A 20,620-nucleotide genomic window follows, 5' to 3' on the forward strand; every position below is an offset into this window, starting at 1 on the left:
AGAAATGCCAGGGGCTTCGGAGGAGTGAGGTGGCACGGGGTTGCAGGGGTATCATCAGGTTAGAGAGGAGTCTGGCGTGACTCTCAGATTTCGGATTTGAATGCAGACTGGCGGTGGTGCCATTTTCTGAGATGGGAGACAAGGCGGGGGGGAGGGGCATGTCTTAATCATGGAGAGTTTGACGTCTGAGATGTCAAAGTATTCAATGGAGACTCGGATATAAGGACATGGAGCTTGGGGGACATGTCTGGCTTAGAGATAAAACTCTGGGATTTGTGGGCATGCGGACCAGGCCTACAGAGGTCAGGCAGGTAGTGTCAGTGAGAGCGCCAGGCTGGCCAAGATGGACAAGGGGGTCACTTGCAACTGAGCTTGAGGTGATTGTTGGCATTTTGGGAATGCCCTATTGTGGGAATAGGGGCCAGAAGTTGGCAGATCTTCCAATCGAAAGAATAAAATAAAATAAAGCAGAGCAAATGGGTAAGGGTGCCAGAGGGTTCCAATTCTGGTGCCACCACTTACTAACTCTGTGACCGTGATCAAGTTACCTCATCTCCCTGTGCCTCAGTTCCCTCGTTGGTAAAACAGGAACAGTAATGACACATACCTCGTAGGGGTGATTGGGGATTAAGTGGTTTAACCTCTCTATATGGCATTTAGGATAGGGTGTTCCTTGTTATTTAAATGCTTGTTAAATAATAAATGGGTAGATAAATGAGTCAATACAATGTTGTGAAATGAAATGAACAGGGAGTGTAAGAGCCCCCCAAAGTGCTAATATTTAACTTTTCTTTATTTTTGAGACAGAGCGAGAGCATGAGTGGGGGAGGGGCAGAGAGAGAGGGAGACACAGAATCTGAAGCAGGCTCCAGGCTCCAAGCTGTCAGCACAGGACCCGATGCAGGGCTCGAACTCACAAACCATGAGATCATGACCTGAGCTGAAGTCGGACATTCAACCGACTGAGCCACCCAGGCGCCCCCCAAAGTGCTAATATTTAAAGGACTGCGGAGTAGACAGAGAAAAGTGGCAAACGAGGAGTGGGTATCTGGGAGCTAAGGGATAGGAGTATTTCTAGAAGGCGCGTTTAGTCAGCAGGGCCAAACACTGCAGAGAGATCAGGTAATATAAACACCCAAGTGTGAATTGACTCTAGCAGCAATACCTTATTTAGTCCCTACAGAAACTCTGCCAGGCGGGTGTAATTTTATGGATGAGGAAACCAAGGTCAGTAAGGCCATGCAGATGCCCTAACGCACGCAGCTGGATGCAAAGTGGGGAGCTGGGAAGGGCGCTCGGATGGGTCAGAATCCTGAGCCCGTGATCCTTCCTCCATGCCCTGCTCCTGAAGGAGTTAGCCAAGAGTTTCACCAAGATTTCTGAACAGCAGTAGGGTCGATTTTCTTTCCTTTGCTTAAAAGCAGAGAATATAGTTTTCTCTCTGTACTTCTAAAATATCCTATAGTTTGTTATTCCTCTTTGAGATGGACTGAACCTGGGGTTTATGCACTTTCAAGACGATGTCTTACAGATCGTCACCTGTAAGAGCAGAGTTTTTCTATTTCGCAAACTAAGCTTTTTAGGTAAATGGCCCAGTAACTTTAGTCATCTCAAAAGAAAAGTTTTGCCTCTAGGTTTCGTGAATCTGGATATGAGACTAGTAATGCTGAATTGGTTCCTGTTTTACTCAGCGCAGTGAATTGTTTAAGGAGAAAAGAATGAAAAGGTGCCTGGTAGAGAAACCAGGACTCTGTGATGTCATGGGAGTTATACAGGAATCGGGGACACAATGTACTGTCCCTAGAGTCCCGTGGCGCCTCTGTGGGTCTCCCAGACCCAGCAGAACTAGGCTCTGTGCCCATTTCTGCACCAGGCACCCTGGGAGAGCTTAAATGGGGTAAAGAGAGGGTTAATGATCAAAATCTAGAGCTCCCTTTTCTCACCTAGTTGGGAGAATAAATAGCACAAATATTTTTCAAGAGCACATTTTGGATTATCTGAATGAAGACCACAGCATTTTTACAATGACTCTCAAAAATAACCATCCAACTTTTGCTGTTTTGTCTCTTCAAATGATCATTGTATCTCTTACTGGACTGAAGTGAAAACCCCTGCCAGGGCCAGAAACCTTTGCTCGGGTACACATTTCTCATTTTTTTATGGCTGGGTCAACCGTTAGCAAGTCTATTCCCAAAGGGAATAAGGACCCCATGAAGAAAATGAGCAGATTTTTTTCTGGGAAATCCGTGCCCCAAAGCTTAATGTTTACAACAGCGTGGTGTTTAATGTTTTCCCACAGCTTTGTCAGAGGTGGCTTGGATGGATTACAGCTATTTGTGTCCCACCCCCACCCTGACCCACCTCCCATGTTCTCTCTTGTCAGGACCAACGCCACCTGGCCATAGGCCTGGGTCGTATGGAGTCTGAAGCTTGTGAAAATTTGGGGCCTTCTTAAAATAGTGTAAAGTTAGGTACAGAGTGTTTACTTAGCCCGGGGAAAGAAGGTGGGTAGGAAGGGGCCGGGGTTACTGAGGGGTCCTGAAGCTTCATGCTGAGTTGACCCCTGGAGCCACCGGGACGAGATGGTTCTGCCTCATCAATGAGGTACCTTTACATCTATTGACTTCTCTCTCTCAATCTCTAACCAATCGCTCTCACTTCCTGCCTTCCTGCTGCGCTGACCTCCAGGACCAATCCTGCTATTTCATCTTCTTGTAAGATCATGTGCCTCTCCTTTAAAGCTTTTTATCCTGGCTGTGACTTAAATATTCTTGCATTACTATTTGCTGTCTAGTTGGGGATTCTAAATAAATTCAGGAGACCTAGGACCACAGCTGTTGTATTTTGCTCATGGCTGTAGGGCTTAGCTAAGTGCCTGGCCCACAGTTGGAACCCGAATACTTATTGAATGAATGCATTTGGTAAGAGCAAGAGGCTAGTAACAACAAATTTGTGGGTTTTGTGTGGGTAGAACCAGCTTAAGGGTATTTGGTTCAACTGTGTCCATGCTAAGATTCTAAGTCTGCTCTTAGATTTGAAAATGTTTTTCAAGCTTTGTTACTCACACATGTCACTTTAAAGGGACTTGACCTCAGCAGTATTAACCCTTCCAGTTAGCCTGTAAGAAACCCTTGAGACCCTTGAATTACAGCGCCCTAGAGACCCTACATTCACATGTAGACACGAAACACATTTTTTTAAAATTTTTTATATATATATATATTTTTTTTTCAACGTTTATTTATTTTTGGGACAGAGAGAGACAGAGCATGAACGGGGAAGGGGCAGAGAGAGAGGGAGACACAGAATCGGAAACAAGCTCCAGGCTCCGAGCCATCAGCCCAGAGCCCGACGCGGGGCTCGAACTCACGGACCGCGAGATCGTGACCTGGCTGAAGTCGGACGCCCAACCGACTGCGCCACCCAGACGCCCCACACGAAACACATTTTAAAAATGACACGTGTTTTTTTGGGTGATAGTCTTTATTTGGGAGCTATGGCTCTGTTCTCCATAAATTAGCTACTTAGTCTAGTACTCCGAGTTGTGGGCTGTTCTGTTTTAATGTGATAAGTACGTTCCTGTAAAACCTGCCACTCAGTAAGGGCTGAGCTGAGAGGAAAGTGGGGAGAGCCACTGTCCCTCTGCAGAAGGGTAGCTTGTGGCTGGTGCCAGAGTAGAGCCAGCTGGGAGGGGTGGAGAGCGGAGACCTAGTTCCTCTGCTCTTCAAGGCCCTGTGGTCCTTCCAGCTGCCCCAGTAGAGGCCAAGTCAGTTCTGCCTCCGTGCTTAGCCATGCTGTCCTACAAACAGTCCGGAATGTTCTTCCTATTCATACTCCCTGATAAACTCCCACTGGTCAAGGTAGAACTCTAGCTCTTCTTTCGCTGTTTGTGGCCACCCATGTTAAATTTGATCTTCTTGGAGCACCAACAGCCCTGCAGACAAGGAGTCTCCTCTCATGATGTTGCAGTGCACCCCACCTGGCATTATTAGGTAATCTTCTCATGTCTCATGTGTCCCCAACTATTCTGTAAATGCACTGACGCCCGGGGCCATGCTGAATTTTCGTGTCCCAATGGTATCACAGCATGTTTGACTTATTTGGGCTTTGTACTGTGTACTTTCAGTCCATGACTGGTTCACTAAGGACCTGGTGCTGTGGTCTGAGGCAAGGGTAACAGAAATGGAAGCTGCAGTCTTTCCTTCTAGAATCTCCCACTCTGGTGGAAGAACCCTTCATGACCTGATGCTTAGCTGATTGTTTTCTCTGTTTGGAGTGACCTTTAAGGAACTGGGGTTTGGGGGAAGATATGTTCCCAGTTTCTCCTGAGTCCCTTTCACTGTGGTTTCATGCCTTCATTTTGAGTGATTCTTTAAACTTTGGAAGCATGCTCATAACGTTAATTACAAATGTAACATTCTGAATTCAAATTTGAGGGAAGTATGGGAGTCCATAAATGCAGTGAGAGTTCACTACATTAAGCTGTTGCTACGCTCAACAGACAAAAATACACTATAGGAGTACTGTGCTTCTTTTGTATCTGGAGATGGCCGTTTTATAGTGGAAAGTCATTACAGACAGAAACTTTAATTAAGCATTATAAACATAATGCATAACGTAACCAAAGCATTTTGTTTCTTTGTGTTTAGGAAATCATACAGTTCTGGCTCACAAAGGGTGTTGATGGCTTTAGTTTCGATGCTGTTAAATTTCTTCTAGAAGCAGAGCATCTGAGAGATGAAGCCCAAGTGAATAAGACTCAAATACCGGTAAAGTTTTGTCTTAAACATTATTTTTTCCCCCTTTCTAAAAATGTCATTAGAGCATTTTCTTTTTTTCTTTATGTTTACTTATTTTTGAGAGAGAACGTAAATTCAGGAGACCTAGGACCGCAGCTGTTGTATTTTGCTCATGGTTGTAGGGCTTAGCTAAGTGCCTGGCCCACAGTTGGAACCCGAATACTTGAATGAATGAATTTGGTTAAGAGCAAGAGGCTAGTAACAACAAATTTGTGGGTTTTGTGTGGGTACGAGAGTGGGTTAGGGGCAAAGAGGGAGACACAGAATCCGAAGCAGGCTCCAGGCTCGGAGCTGTCAGCACTGAGCCCGACGCAGGGCTCAAACTCATGAGCTGAGAGATCATGACTTGAGCTGAAGTTGGTCACTCAACTGACTGAGCCACCCAGGCACCCCCAGAGGGTTTTCTTTTTTAGCACGAGACACCACTGACCAGAGAGGAATTTGATCCTATCTACTATAGGAAGCTTTTAAAAAATTTAATTTAGTTAAATTTATTAATATATGCCTCTGAATTTTAAAGCATAGTTTTTTTTAAAGTTTGAGAGTGAGCACACTGGAGTGGGGGAGGGGCAGAGAGAGAAAGGCAGCATGGAGCCTGATGCAGGGCTCAAACACACAAACCAGATCATGTCCTGAGCTTAAAGCAAGAGTTGGACTCTTTTTTTTTTTTTAATTTTTTTTTTCAACGTTTATTTATTTTTGGGACAGAGAGAGACAGAGCGTGAACGGGGGAGGGGCAGAGAGAGAGGGAGACACAGAATTGGAAACAGGCTCCAGGCTCTGAGCCATCAGCCCAGAGCCTGACGCGGGGCTCGAACTCACGGACCGCGAGATCGTGACCTGGCTGAAGTCGGACGCTTAACCGACTGCGCCACCCAGGCGCCCCCCCCCCCCCCCCCGAGAAGAGTTGGACTCTTAACGGAGCCACCATGGTGCCTGAAGCGTAGTTGTGTGTGTGTTTCCATGCCCAAAACGGGGCTTGGACTCACAATCCCAAGATCAAGAACTGTATGCTTCACTGACTGAGCCAGCCAGGCGCCCCTATTGGAAATGCTTTGAATCGTTTTGTTTAGAAGAACAGAGTTGTTTCAAATGCATATGCCTAGATGTTTCCTTCATTGGCACCCTCTGATGTAGGGCATCCTTAAGGAGTACTTTGGTGACAAGGGTTCCGAGGGCACGGGCTCCACCAAGGGCTCTGACTACTCACTGCGATTGTATCATCTCACTCAAGCTCAAGTGGGGAGGCTTAGGATTCCTGAGCTGCTTTTGTAATCATTAAAGAACACACAGAAGAGCAGGTAACACACGCCTGCTGAATGTCTGTATGCTAGGTGTTGTTTATTGAGAACAGTCCATTTAACTCTTGCAACAGCTCACAGGAGACATTTCATGATCCTCATTTAGAAAATCTTAGGGAACTGACTTTATCAGGGGTGATGGAGATGATAAATAGAACTATAAACCAAGCCTATCTTGCTACAGAATCTGGGTTCTTTGTGGTTCCACACCAGTGGTTCTCACCCTCCCCCCCATGTCACACCAGAGACAGTAATCAGGATGCCACTCTGCTCTTCTGGTTGACCACCACTCTACAGCCACTCTATGTTCAATGGCTAGACAGGAGTCCTAAAATGGGTTGCAGAGTAATGGATTTGTAAATTTACACAATGGATTATACACTAGTCAAAATAAATGAGTTACAGTGACACACAATATGGGTGAATCTTAGTGTAATGTTTAGTTTAGTGAAAATGTTTAGCGAAAAAAACTAGGGGCACCTGGGTGGCTCGGTTAAACATCTGACTCTTGATTTTGGCTTAGGTCATGATCTCATGGTTCATGAATTTGAGCCTTGCATTGGGCTCTGTGCCAACAGTGCAGAGCCTGCTTGGGATTCTCCTTCTCTCTCCCTCTCTCTGTCCGTCCCCTGCACGCTTTCTCTCTCTCAAAATAAATAAACTTAAAAAAAAAAAAAAAGAAAAAAACCCTAAAATTATTATATAGAGCATGATACACTTTACATGAAATGCATATAGTTAACTACCAAGTGTCTAGCTTTCATCCTAATAGATTTATGGGTACTTAAGAATATCGTTAAACCAAATCAGTTAACTAAAGAAAAGCTGGCAATGCCTGGACTAATTATGAGAGCATGTCCTGAATCAGAGGCCATTTTTTGGGGAGGCGCAGCGGTGGGAAGCACATGATTTCCAATAGGGAAAATGAAGGGGGAAAAAAGGTGATATATTAGTCCCAAAGAGAAGTGCATATCCTTGGAGAAGAAATCTCAAAGTAACCTTCCTAATTATGATGAGATGTCATAAGACAGGCATATGCCTCCAGCCACGACAAAAGATCAGAACAATGGGTCTTGTGTGCCACCCAAGACAAACTTAAGGAAAAAGTGATTTCAGTAAGAGACTTAGGACTCCAAAACTCTTCACTTGATCTAGCAAGCAAGTTCACTTATTGAAAAGGAGTCCACTAAATGGATGGCAGTGTAGATCTATGTCCTAACCCAGGATTTATGACCTTGGCTTGTGTCAGACATAGTCTTTTACTTTGGATTCTAGATCACTGTAACCCTAGGAAGGCATAGAATGAATATCAGGAAAAATTACTGAACCCCTGGCAGTGTTTACTTACCACTTCTATCCTTTATTCTATTACACTTTGGACAATTTTGTAAGCAGATAAAGTCCAGGTGTAATAAGGAGCTCTATGTTTTCTTTGCCTTTAAACATTTAGGACCACTAAATGTTTAGGAAAAGGGTTTTGTTGAATACATTTGCAATCAATATTTACATAGTAAAATTTGTTTTACTTAATAATTTAAGCATCAAAGGAAGTCCTAATAGTCATGAATGTTACTCTCCAGCCATAAAACCCCATGGGCACAAGTCCTAGGATCATCCTTCAGCACGTTTGTCTTGGCTTGAGCCCTTTGAAGAGACCATCTATATTCGCATAAGGCCAGCTATAGGCATCTGACATATGAAATGATGGTAACCATGTTTCTTGGTTTCCTAAGGACACGGTCACACATTACTGGGAGCTGTATCATGACTTCACCACCACCCAAGTGGGAATGCATGACATTGTCCGGAGCTTCCGGCAGACAATGGACCAATACAGCAGGGAGCCTGGGAGATACAGGTGACCACAAGACACGCTTCTGTTCTTCACGGGCGTAGGGTGTGATCTATAGCTTATCCTTCACAGCCAGGCATTCTTGAGAGGCTCAAGTTATTTAACAAACCTCCATAACTACAGTGTATTACAATTCAGTTTTGCCAGGGCCTGGGATAGTCTTTCATGTTGTTTTAACTTTGCTCATTTTGTTTCTTTTTTCGTTCAGACAATGCGCATCACAGTCCTTCATAGAATTTTGTGAAATTAGCTTAAAATACGTAGTCTAAATGTTAGCCATTGACTTTTCTACTTTTAATCATTACTATTTGGCCTGTTAGTGTCCAGTGTCCAGTATGAACCCAAATGTTTAAACTAAACTATTAGATCACAATGGTTAGCAACACAGCTTTGGAATCAGATGGACCTAAGGTAGAGTCCTGTGTGTGACCTTGGGCTGGTTCGCGGACTCAAGTCCCACTTTCTCATCAATTAACAGGTGATAGTGAAACCCTTTTCAGGCTTTTGTGAGACTGCAAGAGATAATGTCTATGAAGCACTTAAAACAGGGACACATGAACTCACTAAATCTCTTCCTATGTTTATATACATCACCCAGTAGCATCAACAGGAGTTAAAGAAATTTCTCCTCCTCAGAGTAGGTCCTCTGATTGCTATCCCCATACTACAGATAAGGAAACTGAGACTCGAGCACAAAGGCAATGGTCACACAGGTAGTAATGGCAGGGATGGAACCGGAGCTGAAACACTTGGGTTCCAGATAGTGTGCACTTACTTCAAACAGGTGAAGTCAGCACTGATGTAGGTCATTTCAGGCTGATGTCTTTCCCTAAGAGTGTTTGTTTTAAAGTAAGCTCTACAACCAATGTGGGGCTTGAACTCATGACCCCAAGATCAAGAGTCACGTGCTCTACCAACTGAGGCAGCCAGGCACCTCAAGGGGTTTTTTTTTTTTGTTTTTTTTTTGAGAGAGCAACATAGCGCACATGTGGGACTGTGAAATCATAATCTGAGCCAAAATTAAACGTCAGATGCTTTTAAAAAATTTTTAAAAAATGTTTATTTTTGAGAGAGAGAGTGCAAACGAGGGAGGGGCAGAGAGAGAGGGAGACAGAACCTGAAGCAGGTTCCAGGCTCTGGGCTGTCAGCACAGAGCTGGATGTGGGGCTCAAACCCACAAACTGTGAGATCATGACCTGAGCCGAAGCTTAACCGACTGAGCCACCGAGGCATCCCTCCAAGTGTTTGGTTTTTAATAGCCAAGGGTCATCCTGATAATAAAGTGAGGCTTTATAGGGATTCAAATAAAATGGGAAGATTTGGGGGGAAAACCCCTTCACATTATATGCAGACACACACTGCAGATTCTAAGTGTGAGGAAGATTGCTAAAGAGTTCCTGGAAGTTACTGAGTTTTAATCAGATTTAGAAAGAAAGAACAATATTGACTGATATCCAAATGTATTTTATGTTTATTTGGAGAGACAAAGAGCATGAGCAGGGAAAGGGCAGAGAGAGAGGGAGAGAATCCCAAGCAGGCTCGTACTTAAGCCTGACACATGGCTTGAACTCAGAACTGTGAGATCATGATCTGAGCTGAAATCAAGAGTCGGATGCTTAACCAACTAGGGCACCCAGGCGTCCCCAAATGTATTTCCTAACTCTTAGGCACGGCATAGTATTAGGCTAATCCTTGGGTTTGTTGTCCATGAGAAGTGAGAAAGGGTCCAGGTGAGCAGGCATGCCACTACTTGGCCATGTGGCTTGATTCTGCTTCCTAGCGAGCCCAGCTGGATGTAAGAGTCCAGCAGACGGAAGCAGCTGCAGAACGCTTCTCAGTCCCCTGACAGGCCCTGAGGACACTGCACCCTGCCAACTCTTCCAGGTTCATGGGGATTGAAGCCTACGGAGAGAGCATTGACAGGACCATGATGTACTACGGGTTGCCTTTTGTCCAAGAAGCAGATTTTCCCTTCAACAATTATCTCAGTGAGCTGAACGCTCCTTCTGGGAACGGTGTGTTTGAGGTTATCACATCCTGGATGGAAAACATGCCAGAAGGAAAATGGCCTAACTGGATGGTAAGTCCTCATGCCCGATCAGCACGTCTGGGGCTGTGGTGCTTGTTGAATAGTCACCCCTAACGCGAGGGCTAGGTCTGTAAACAGGCGTCACCCTTCCCTTCATCAGTGATTCTTCAGGGAGCCAGGCCTATCCCAGCTTCTGACCAGGTTTTTGTCATTTTTCTTCATTCTTTTTCTTCTGGTTCTCAGACTAGATAATCTTGATCGGTCTTCGAGTTTGCTGATTTCTCTGTCAGTTCAAATCTGTCCAGCCCTTCTCAATGAGTTTTTCCTTTCAGTGCTCATAATTTTCAACTCTGAAGTTTCTTTCCAGTTCTTTCTTCTATCCTTTTTATTGACAGTATCTATTTGATGAGACACTGTCCTCACACTTTTCTTTGAACATATGGATAGCAGTTGACTTAAATGTCTTTGTCCGCTAGGCCAGTGTTTCTTCATCCACATTTTCTATTGACTGCTTTTTCTATTACAGGCTGTATTTTCCTGTTTTCTTTGCATTCCTTTTTATTGTTGAAAACTGGATATTTTAAATAATGTAGTAATGTAGGAAAACCCCTTCTCTCTTCCCTGGTGTTTATTGTTGCTGTTTCTTTAGTGACTTCCCTGGATTAATTTTGTAAAATCTGTGCTCTTTGTTGGGTGTGGCCGCTTAAGTGTCTGCTTGGTCAGATTATCAACTAATGATTTGAAGAGATTCCTGAAGAGAGTCCTTTGCTGAGGGACTGTGTGTGTTGGGGTGTGCTTTCAACACTTTGGCAGGCAGTTGGTAGTTCTACCTTAGTCTTCACTTTCTGCTTGCACTGAGTTTCAAGGTTAGCCAGAGATGAGAGATTAGAGCCTTCTCAAGTCTTCCCAGGGTATCTGCACATGTTCCAGATTCCAAGAATCTGTAAGAGCCTTTCAAAGTCTCTTATGGTCACCTCATTCCCCAGCTTTTAAGGTTTTTGGTCAGTCTCTGTTTAGCCCCAATTGGCAATACCTCCTCAGGCGGATGTGATGCTAAATAACTGTTGCTGATTATTTCTGGCCAACATCTCAGGGATAGGGCATCTTTCTAATTAAAAAAAAATCCAACTAAAAGCGAGTGCTAGAAAGGTCAAATTGTGACAGTTCTCTAAATGGAGCTTTTGGTGAAATCTAAACCTATTCTGCCCACCGTCCCCCCCCTGCCCCCCACTACCCCGTAGCTCCTGGTTTTCACAGTTACAGTAGTTGCTAGACTGAGGTTTTCAAGGCTATCGCAGATCCAAGGGGCAGGAGTTCAGGACCAGTTAAAATGACACAAAGCTTGTTTTTCTTGAGTAAATACTTCTTAAGATTACTGAAGGCCTTTAGCTAGTTTCCAGAGTTCTGAAACAGTGGATTTTGTTTTTGCCAGCATTCTCCTTGAGATTTTGGAGGTCTTTCCTCCACCACTCCACAAGGGCCCCCTCTATTTTATAATGGAGATTTAGCACTTGTATTTTTTCATATTCTGAGAATCTCCATTAGCTTAGGTGACTGGGATCTCTCTCAGCCTATGAGAGGCCCCAATCTCTGTCCACTGCTGTGAACTACCTGTGGAAATATTTCTTTTTTTCAAAAAAATTTTTTTTCAACTTTTATTTATTTTTGGGAGAGAGACAGAGCATGAACGGGGGAGGGGCAGAGAGAGAGGGAGACACAGAATCAGAAACAGGCTCCAGGCTCTGAGCCATCAGCCCAGAGCCCGACGCGGGGCTCGAACTCACGGACCGCGAGATCGTGACCTGGCTGAAGTCAGACGCTTAACCGACTGCGCCACCCAGGCGCCCCAACCTGCGGAAATATTTCTTGATTTCAGTCCTGAAATTGAAAGTGCTCTAAGTCCAGAAAGTTTGAGAAACCATAGGGTTTCTTATCAAATGCTCTCGAGATAATGAAAATAAACAGAGATGACATTTGACTTTTCTGACCATAGAGAAATAATTTACAGTGGTCTACAAAAAGGTAACTGTAGATAGTTTTTAGTACATCTAAAAAAAAAAACCACAAAACTCTTTTCATGAACTGTAACAACCAAGTTCTTATTCTTAGACTCAAATTCAAAGGCTGGTTTTGCATTATACCCTAATTTGAATAAGTGATATAACATCTCAGAGCTTGTCATTTCATCATTGTACACTGGAGAGAATACCTGACAGGGGAGGAGGGCAAGAAGACAGAAGGTAGGTGGGAAAGAATTTTTTTTTAAAAGCTTATTTATTTAAGTAATCTCCACACCCGATGTGGGGCTTGAATTCACCCAGGACCGAGTTGCATGCTCTTCCGACTGAGCCAGCCAGGTACCCCGAAAGTACTTTTTCAATAGTAAAAGTCCACGCTCAGCAAATGCACATGAGACCGAGTTGTGGTATATGGAGAGAACTGCTAGGTGATTTAAATAAACTCTTAAGGACTAGGTAATATATAATATCATAATATGTAATTAGAGAATTCAGCATAGAAATACCAAATTTAAAAACAGGAAACACATTAGAAAATTTCCTCTTGGACTGTGTACATTTCTCTATAAAAGTTGATTTATCTTTAAAATTTGTTTTGAATAGTTCAAGTCACACACACACACCAGAAACTGCTCCTACCCCTTCCACCTGTTCCCTCCTTGTTGTGCCCTCAATGGGGTAAACATTTTTGTTTCCTGTCCCTATTCTATCATCCAAATGTGTGAAAATATTAACATGCACCCTCATACATTTTATCACATTTGCAACATCACTGCAAAGTGAATTGTTAACACCATTCTGTTGATCATAATGGCCAAGACAGTAAATTGGTCAGTTACACAGCAAGCAGTAAGCAGCGTTGGTACTCAAAGCCAAGCTTGCTGATACCATGGTACTCACAGCTAACTTTGTTTTTCTGCCTGATGAACTTTTTGTGCAATAGGGTAAGTTTTCCAGAAAACTGTATATTAAGCTGCGTCCTTAAAAATATCTGCCTTTCAGATCGGTGGACCGGACCGTGCCCGGCTGACTTCTCGTTTGGGGGCAGAATATGTCAACATCATGAACATGCTTGTTTTCACACTCCCTGGAACCCCCATAACTTACTATGGGGAAGAAATAGGAATGAGAAATATTTTAGTCACAAATCTCAACGAAAGCTATGACGTTGTAAGTTAATATAATCTAACTACATGAAACTAGAGAATTTACTTCTAGTCTACTAATGAAAACGATTATTTTGCTTTCCTTTCGTACTATTAGACAGTCACCTTTCTTTGTTGGGAGCTAAGAATACTGTTTCCTAAGCCGCACAACTGAATTTCTTGTGTAGAGCCCAGGAATCTACATTTTAAAGATGTTTTCCGGCTGATTCGTAGACATACTAGAATTTGAGAACCTGTGCTCTGAGTTGGGAATATTACTCAGTGCCCTCTACCTGGAACACAGAGGTCTGTACTGCTAGATTTTGACCACAGCACAAAGATTCTTCCTTTCATGTTAACAAATGTAATGCACAGCCCCAGACTTGAGTGTTTTTTGTTTGTGAGGCTATGGATCTCGAAATTGTGTTCTTAGGTGAACCCGTAATAATTTGTATGGTTAGCTTTTAGTGTTGGAGATCCAATTTCCCTAATATTTGGTGTACATTTCCTAAATTTGTGTGTGTGTGTTCACGTGCAACAACCAGGCTGAATAAAAGCGGGCAGAATTTAGGCTTACTTGTACATGGGTGCATACCTGAACTCATCGCCACTACCCCACAGAACGTGTTGGCAATCGCATATTTTGAAATCCTACGTTACTCATTTTTAGGGAAAAGCTGCAAAGATTCTAAGCATGTATCAAAGTCCAGTTACCATAATCTATTCAAACTCAAGATGTCACTATTTTCCAATTAAAAGTGAGAAGCCGGTTTATGTACTGAATGTTGAAGCTTTTTCATTATGAATGCTAATAAATACAAGTACTAAGAAGTACAGGGAATTAAATAATTATGAAGTAAACCATGACCAAATTATATTTTTTTAATAACTACTGTTTTCTCTTTATGGTCTTTTGACACAGGATACCCTTTTCTCTAAGTCACCGATGCAGTGGGACAATAGCTCAAATGCTGGTTTTTCTGAAGCCAGTCACACGTGGTTACCCACCAGTTCAGATTACCACACTGTGAATGTTGATGTAAGTATCAATGAAAATGTTATGCTGATTCCAGAAATAGGAAATGAGTTTCTGTGCTGACAACGAACAGTCACCCTGAGGGTGCCCAAGACCTTAACTGATGCTCTCTTTAAATTAATCACATAGACTTAGAGTTTTTAAGTCATGTTTTTGTGGAAGTACAGACTGGTACAGAAGTGAACCATGTGGAGTATCCTATGGAATACACAGCTATTCACTGGGATGACTTTGAGAACTTTGAGCTATTAAGGAGATTTTATGGAGGTCTTTCAGCAAGCCCAGCTATCTGTCCTCCTTTCCCGCCTTTGAAAGGAAGGAAAGAAGATAAAGGATAATTACCTGAAGAAACCAAGATGTAACCAATTCCTAAAAGGAGCTGTTCTGGAAAAGCACACCCTTTGGCTTTTGGCTACACTGTTTTCTATCATCGTAGTGATCAAGGTTGCCAGATTCAGCTGGAGTTGCTGGAATATACGCATTCCTGTTTAGAAAATCTGTTTGCTCAATTTGGCAAAGGGCTAAGTACATTTCCTTGGACCAGGACACTATGAAATGGCTTCAAGTGGAGTCACGTACTAGTGAAAATGTCACTGTTTAAACCACCTCAGGAGAAGAGAAATTCCTGGCATCCCATGAGACTTAAAAATTTTAAAGCAAAAATCTCCCCTTGCCCCAATCTACTAAGTATTTTGAAAACAATCTCATAAGATTTTGAAAAAATTACTGAAGTATAGCTGACACACAATATTATATCAGTTTCAGGTGTACAACACAGGGATGGGACGATTGTGTACATTACTCAGTGCTCATCACAGTAAGTGCAGCCTCTTGAGCTTCACGCAAACCCTCCTGTTTCCACAACTCCCTGCTCCAAACTCTACAGAGGCTTCTGGGATAGTATTAGATAGGTCCTTGAAAACAAAAATATGTATTTTAACATTTGTGTTTGAGATTAGATGCATCTACTGGTTTTCAATTTGAGTCCAAGGGGTTAAGAAATCCTACATAAAACAATTTTTTCTACAACATTAACCAAGTCTTTCAAATGATCAAGAGTAATGCTTGGAGGAATACTAAATCGTAACACAATGTCTCAGGCTAAGCTATTTAATAAAATACATCCATGAGAGCCCTAGAGACAGGTAAGAATTTAATTTCTAAAAGAAAGTAAAATCAAGCTTCTCATAATGACTAAAGGCAGACAACCGAAGACAAGGAGTATCAAAATGCGAAAGTAAATGGATCGCCAAGAAAGACACATTTGAGAAAAATTAAGAGGATGGAAGAGAATACCACTCTTAACAGAAAACTGTTAAAGTAGAGGAAATATGGCAAACAGAAGACTTTGTTATTGTTATACTGTCTTATGGAGTCTCTTGATTCTCTTAAAAAAGGAATCAGAGGGGAGCCTGGCTGGCTCAGTGGGTGGAGCATGTGTCTCTTCATCCTTGGGGTCCTGAGTTTGAGCTCCACATGGGGTGTACAGGTGACTTAAACAAATAAAAATTAAAAAAAAGTGATTAGAGCATGTAGGTACGTAAAACATTGTGAAAGACTGAAACAGAAATTCTAATTAGGGTGCTGGAAAACTGATCCAGAGACTTCTCCCAGAATGCACTGAAAAAAGGCAAGTAACAGTATAAAGAGAAAATTTTTGATATGCAATCAATCTAGAAATTGCAACATGAAATTCTAGAAGAGAACAGAAACCAGAGGGAACTATACATTCAAAGAAAAATGGCAAGAATAAAGAAAAAAAGTCTAAAAATATGCGGAAACCAAAACCAAACTGCAAAACAGACTGCCCAAGCAAAGGACTGAGAACTGGACTGGCTTAAGCGGATCCTAGAACATATCAGAACTTCAATCTTTAACGCTATGATGGAAACTTGATTCTAAACCTACAATCTTATATCCACTCAAACTAGCATTCATGAATATAGTCTTGGAAAAGCATGCACCCCAATTTTACCATAAATAGCCAGCTTGTGAAAGAATCATCAGGGACTGAAACAAAACAAAAAGATGAATCTAAAAGAAAGACTGGATGTGGGGTGCCTGGCTGGCTCAGTCAGTAGAGCATGTGACTCCTGATCTTGGGGTTTTAAGTTGAAGCCCCACGTTGGGTATAAAGATTACTTAAAGATAAAAAAATGTTAAAAAAATAATACATGATGTATAAAACACAGTAAGGAAAGGAATCAACAGAACTTAAGGATATTTTTTTGGTACATCATGTAAAGTAAGGTTAGTAAGATATTCTGGAACAAAAATCTTAGTGGTTGATTTCTATATGGGAAGTGGCAGCAGGGAAGGGGAGAGAAAAGACAGAGAATGTGTGAGCGAGCAGGCTAAAGCATTCTTTTCAGGGCATGGAAACGGAGTAACTCAACTGAACAATGCAGAATTCACTTCCTGTGGCACACCAGCACGCTTCAAGTGCAGAGCAGCTGGGGGCTACCACTTTAGCACAGATATAGAAACTTCCAGCACTGCAGAAGTTCTGCTGGATGGCACTGCTCCGGATTTTGAGAAAAGTATATTTTAAAACAGGCATTACAATTTTAAGAGTGTCATTTTCAAAGAATAGAAGGAAAAATATTACATCAAAACAACCGATGTAAAAAGGATGAAAACAATAGTACAAATATAAATAAAAAATAAAATAAGGCTGTAGGAGTATGTCCAAACACATGGCAATCACCAATATAAATGGGTCAAATTCACCGATTAAAAGATAAAAACTCTCAGATTAAGGTAAAGAGACAAAATCCAATATAGAGACATCGCTAAAACCAAAAATGCACATATAACCTTTGACTTAGTAATTTCATTCCGAGAATACTTATATATGTGGAAAATGATAAATATTCAAGGATCTCCACTGGAAATGATTTAAATATTTTATCAAGAGAATTAATTATGGTTGACTTATACAATGGACTAGTATGCAGCTTTTAAAAAGAATGCACTGGTATCATGAGACCATCTCTACCCTGTACTAAGAAACAGAGTCCATTATGGTAGCATGCCTCCACTTGTATAGAGAAAAAGTATATCTACATCTGTTTGCAAAGGCACAAGATGTAGCATAAACAGCAATAGTGTCTGTTTCTGAGACAAAAGGTGAAAAGCGAGGGGATGGTGTTAGGAAAAACCTTATTTTATATATTCCTCTTATAAATGAATTTTATACTGTGTGCATGCATTTCCTATTTAAAAAAAAATAAAGTTACAAAAAGCAGGTGTGGAAATATTTAATAGCAGACAAAATAGAATTCAATATGAAAAGCATTATGAGACCAATGTAATTTTCAAAAACTGTTAAAGAACATTCCACTACAAGTCATGATCTATGCATCTAACAATAGCGTCCAAATATATAAAACAAGTACTATGAGAAATGCCAAGAGAAACTGACAAATCCACAATTACAGAGAGACACTTCAACATACTTCTAGAAAGTAGACACAGATAATAGTTAACACTTACTGGGCACTTCTTATGTGAGTGGCACCAAACTATGCTTTTCCATGCATCATCTAAGGCTATAGAAAATGTTAATAGTAATTTGACAAGTCATATACATATACCATATACATGTACCATAAATACCTTTGTGCCTGATAACAGAGAATAAACATTTTTCAAACATTCAGTAGATGTTCACTGAAGACCACACATTAGGCACCTGCCCCGCAGTAACAACAATAACAGCAATGACAGCCACCACCGCTGCAGTCAACGTGGCTGGCAAGAGTCCACGGAAATGAACATTACCACTGATTTGGCAACAGCTCTTATGAAGACTAATTTGGCATTATATATCAAGTATCCATACTCTCTGACGTAGTAATTGTCTTTCTATTCTAAATAATCCAAATACGGGAGAGGCACTAAAAATATGAGAAAATATTAGAAAGCTGAATGCTGAAATGAGAGGGATGGTTTTAAATTTGGTATATCCATTCAAACATTATACTGTTATTAAAATGACATTTTACCATAATCACAGGAGAAGGCGCTTGAAATTAAATTATGTATGTTCTATTTAGCTGTGAAATAAACCCCAATCTTCTTTAATGGACACACATTAAAGAAGTATAATTTTTAAACTTTCCCTGTAGGCAGCATTTTGCTTTGCGTCCTTTTCTGCAACTTTCTGAACACGTGTCTGCTAAAGTTAAAGAGACCTCCAAACTATTCTACAAAAGAGAACAGGGAAGCCCTCCCAGTTCATGGCCACAGTGGCATCCTTTCTTCCAGTTACAATGTAGCATAAAGGGACTGAGGTTAGGCAAGTTAAACACCAGGTAACTTAGACACGGACATTGTTTTGAGATACCTAAAGTGGAGTCAAATTTGGTCTCTCATAACGTCTGGCCAAAATGCGAGCAGAACGCTGTGCACCCAATGACTCCCTGCATTTGCAGTATCTCTCGGCAGTTAAATAAACTACTCTTACCAACCTATCAATACTTACAATTTGGTAGTCATTTTAATGGGCAAAACCGAAGCAAACTTTTTTGGGGAAATAAGTTCCTTATTTGATACTAAGACTACTAAAAAAAAACAAAAAACAAAAAACCGCTAACAACTATTTGAGAAGTGAATAGTTAATTTTTTCTTTTTCTTTTTTAAATAGGTCCAAAAGACTCAGCCCGGATCAGCACTGAAGTTCTATCAAGAATTAAGTTTGCTTCATGTCAATGAGCTGCTCCTCAGCAGGGGCTGGTTTTGCTATCTGAGGAATAACAGCCACTCTGTCGTGTACACAAGAGAGCTGGATGGCATCGACCGAGTCTTTCTGGTGGTTCTGAATTTTGGAGAATCCTCACTGCTAAATCTAAAGGAAATGGTTCCCAATATTCCCACAAGAGCAAGCATAAGGTTAAGTACCAGTTTTGCCGACAAGGGCGGTGAAGTTGATACGCATGACATTTTACTGGACAAAGGAGAAGGCCTCGTCCTTGAATACAACACGAAGAATCTCCTTCATCACCAAACAGCTTTCAGAGACAGATGTTTTGTTTCTAATCGGGCGTGCTATTCCAGCACATTAAACCTACTGCACAGCTTGTGTTAAAGAGATGAAGACACTGACGTCCTGTTCCCTCCTAAGCATGTGCAGTAACTTCACGCACCACAGACGGCTGGGTAATACAACGTGAATGTAACAGCTTTAGAAAAGGTTCTCAAATGTTTTTTAAAAATAATAAAACTATCGCTTGCAGGAACTTGTAACTTTATTGAGCTAGCATCAGTGTAAGAGATGATCAGGACACCTGAGGACCCCGGACTGTCAGAGAGATCTAATGAATTCTAATGTGAAGAATGTTACCTCTTTTCATAAAATACAGACGTAGAAATTGGAGGACTTACTGCTGACGTGTCTAAAAGTGTTCATTAGCAAAGAGGCAGGACCTTGATTCGTAAACTTTTCAAAGGAAATGTTAGTTAGGACAGACAGAAACAGAGCTGTTCTGAAGGGGGAGCTGGGAGAGTTGTGTTGTCACCAAACCTTCCTTCACCCCGTCCTCCGTGTCCTTCTGAGGAGCACGGTTTGAAAACCCCTTTCCTAGGTTAAAGGGCACATGTGTCAAAGGACAGAGCAGTAGAAGCAAGTGAGATATACACGAGACGAAATGTGGATGGAGAAGCAAATTTTAAAAAATTACTAACTTAAAAAAAATCTCACTGTTGCTTACCCAATTGGAAATAAGACTAAGAAATATTTCAGTGTGTTTCCAATTCCCATGGAATGCAGCGTTTCAGAATTTTAGGTATTTCTTAAGATTCTCGAAAACACTGGTGCTGTCAAGTCCAAGTTCCTCGTACAAGAATTTAATTTGGGCTGTAATCTAAAAGAAATGCATTTAAAAAATTAGATAAAGGCCTTTGTGGTAAAACTCGAGGGCTACATCTCTTTGTCTATCCATCTTCACCTAACCACAAAGTCAGCCATTTATGGCAAGTCTACTTTTATTTGGGGACAGAGGCAGAAGGTGCTCCCAAACAGGTAAGATTCCATCACTCTCTTTTTTTTAAAAATTTTTTTTTTTTTCAATGTTTATTTTATTTTTGGGACAGAGAGAGACAGAGCATGAACGGGGGAGGGGCAGAGAGAGAGGGAGACACAGAATTGGAAACAGGCTCCAGGCTCTGAGCCATCAGCCCAGAGCCCGACGCGGGGCTCGAACTCACGGACCGCGAGATCGTGACCTGGCTGAAGTCGGACGCTTAACCGACTGCGCCACCCAGGCGCCCCAACCATCACTCTCTTTAACAGTGCTCACTTATCAAGTGTTAAGAGGGAACCTTTTCTCGACTCAGCATTCTTCCTTGGGCTCTTGGGCCTCAGCCACAGACCAGACAGTGACAAAGCAGCTGTCATAAACTCTGCTGCAACCAATGAAATGGTGACAGTGACAGATCTC

The 20,620-nt window shown here is 41.8% G+C and overlaps 2 protein-coding genes across 10 annotated transcripts in view; one reads left to right on the forward strand and one right to left on the reverse strand.

Annotated features, from left to right (window-relative positions):
• Positions 1–19,416, forward strand: part of SLC3A1 (solute carrier family 3 member 1) — a 37,799-nt gene extending 18,383 nt beyond the window's left edge. For both annotated transcript variants that reach the window (XM_045445894.1, XM_045445895.1), the window contains 6 exons: positions 4,650–4,769; positions 7,834–7,958; positions 9,837–10,032; positions 13,002–13,169; positions 14,067–14,183; positions 18,829–19,416. In XM_045445894.1, the coding sequence (XP_045301850.1) occupies positions 4,650–4,769; positions 7,834–7,958; positions 9,837–10,032; positions 13,002–13,169; positions 14,067–14,183; positions 18,829–19,269 (1,167 nt within the window). In that variant the 3' untranslated portion in view covers positions 19,270–19,416. The remainder of the gene's footprint in view (positions 1–4,649; positions 4,770–7,833; positions 7,959–9,836; positions 10,033–13,001; positions 13,170–14,066; positions 14,184–18,828) is intronic.
• Positions 17,425–20,620, reverse strand: part of PREPL (prolyl endopeptidase like) — a 59,159-nt gene continuing 55,963 nt past the window's right edge. For all 8 annotated transcript variants that reach the window (XM_045445897.1, XM_045445901.1, XM_045445899.1 and 5 more), the window contains one exon: positions 17,425–20,044. In XM_045445897.1, coding sequence (XP_045301853.1) covers positions 19,955–20,044 — 90 coding nt within the window. In that variant the 3' untranslated portion in view covers positions 17,425–19,954. The remainder of the gene's footprint in view (positions 20,045–20,620) is intronic.

This window comes from Leopardus geoffroyi, chromosome A3 (assembly GCF_018350155.1).
Source record: "Leopardus geoffroyi isolate Oge1 chromosome A3, O.geoffroyi_Oge1_pat1.0, whole genome shotgun sequence".
NCBI lineage: Eukaryota > Metazoa > Chordata > Mammalia > Carnivora > Felidae > Leopardus > Leopardus geoffroyi.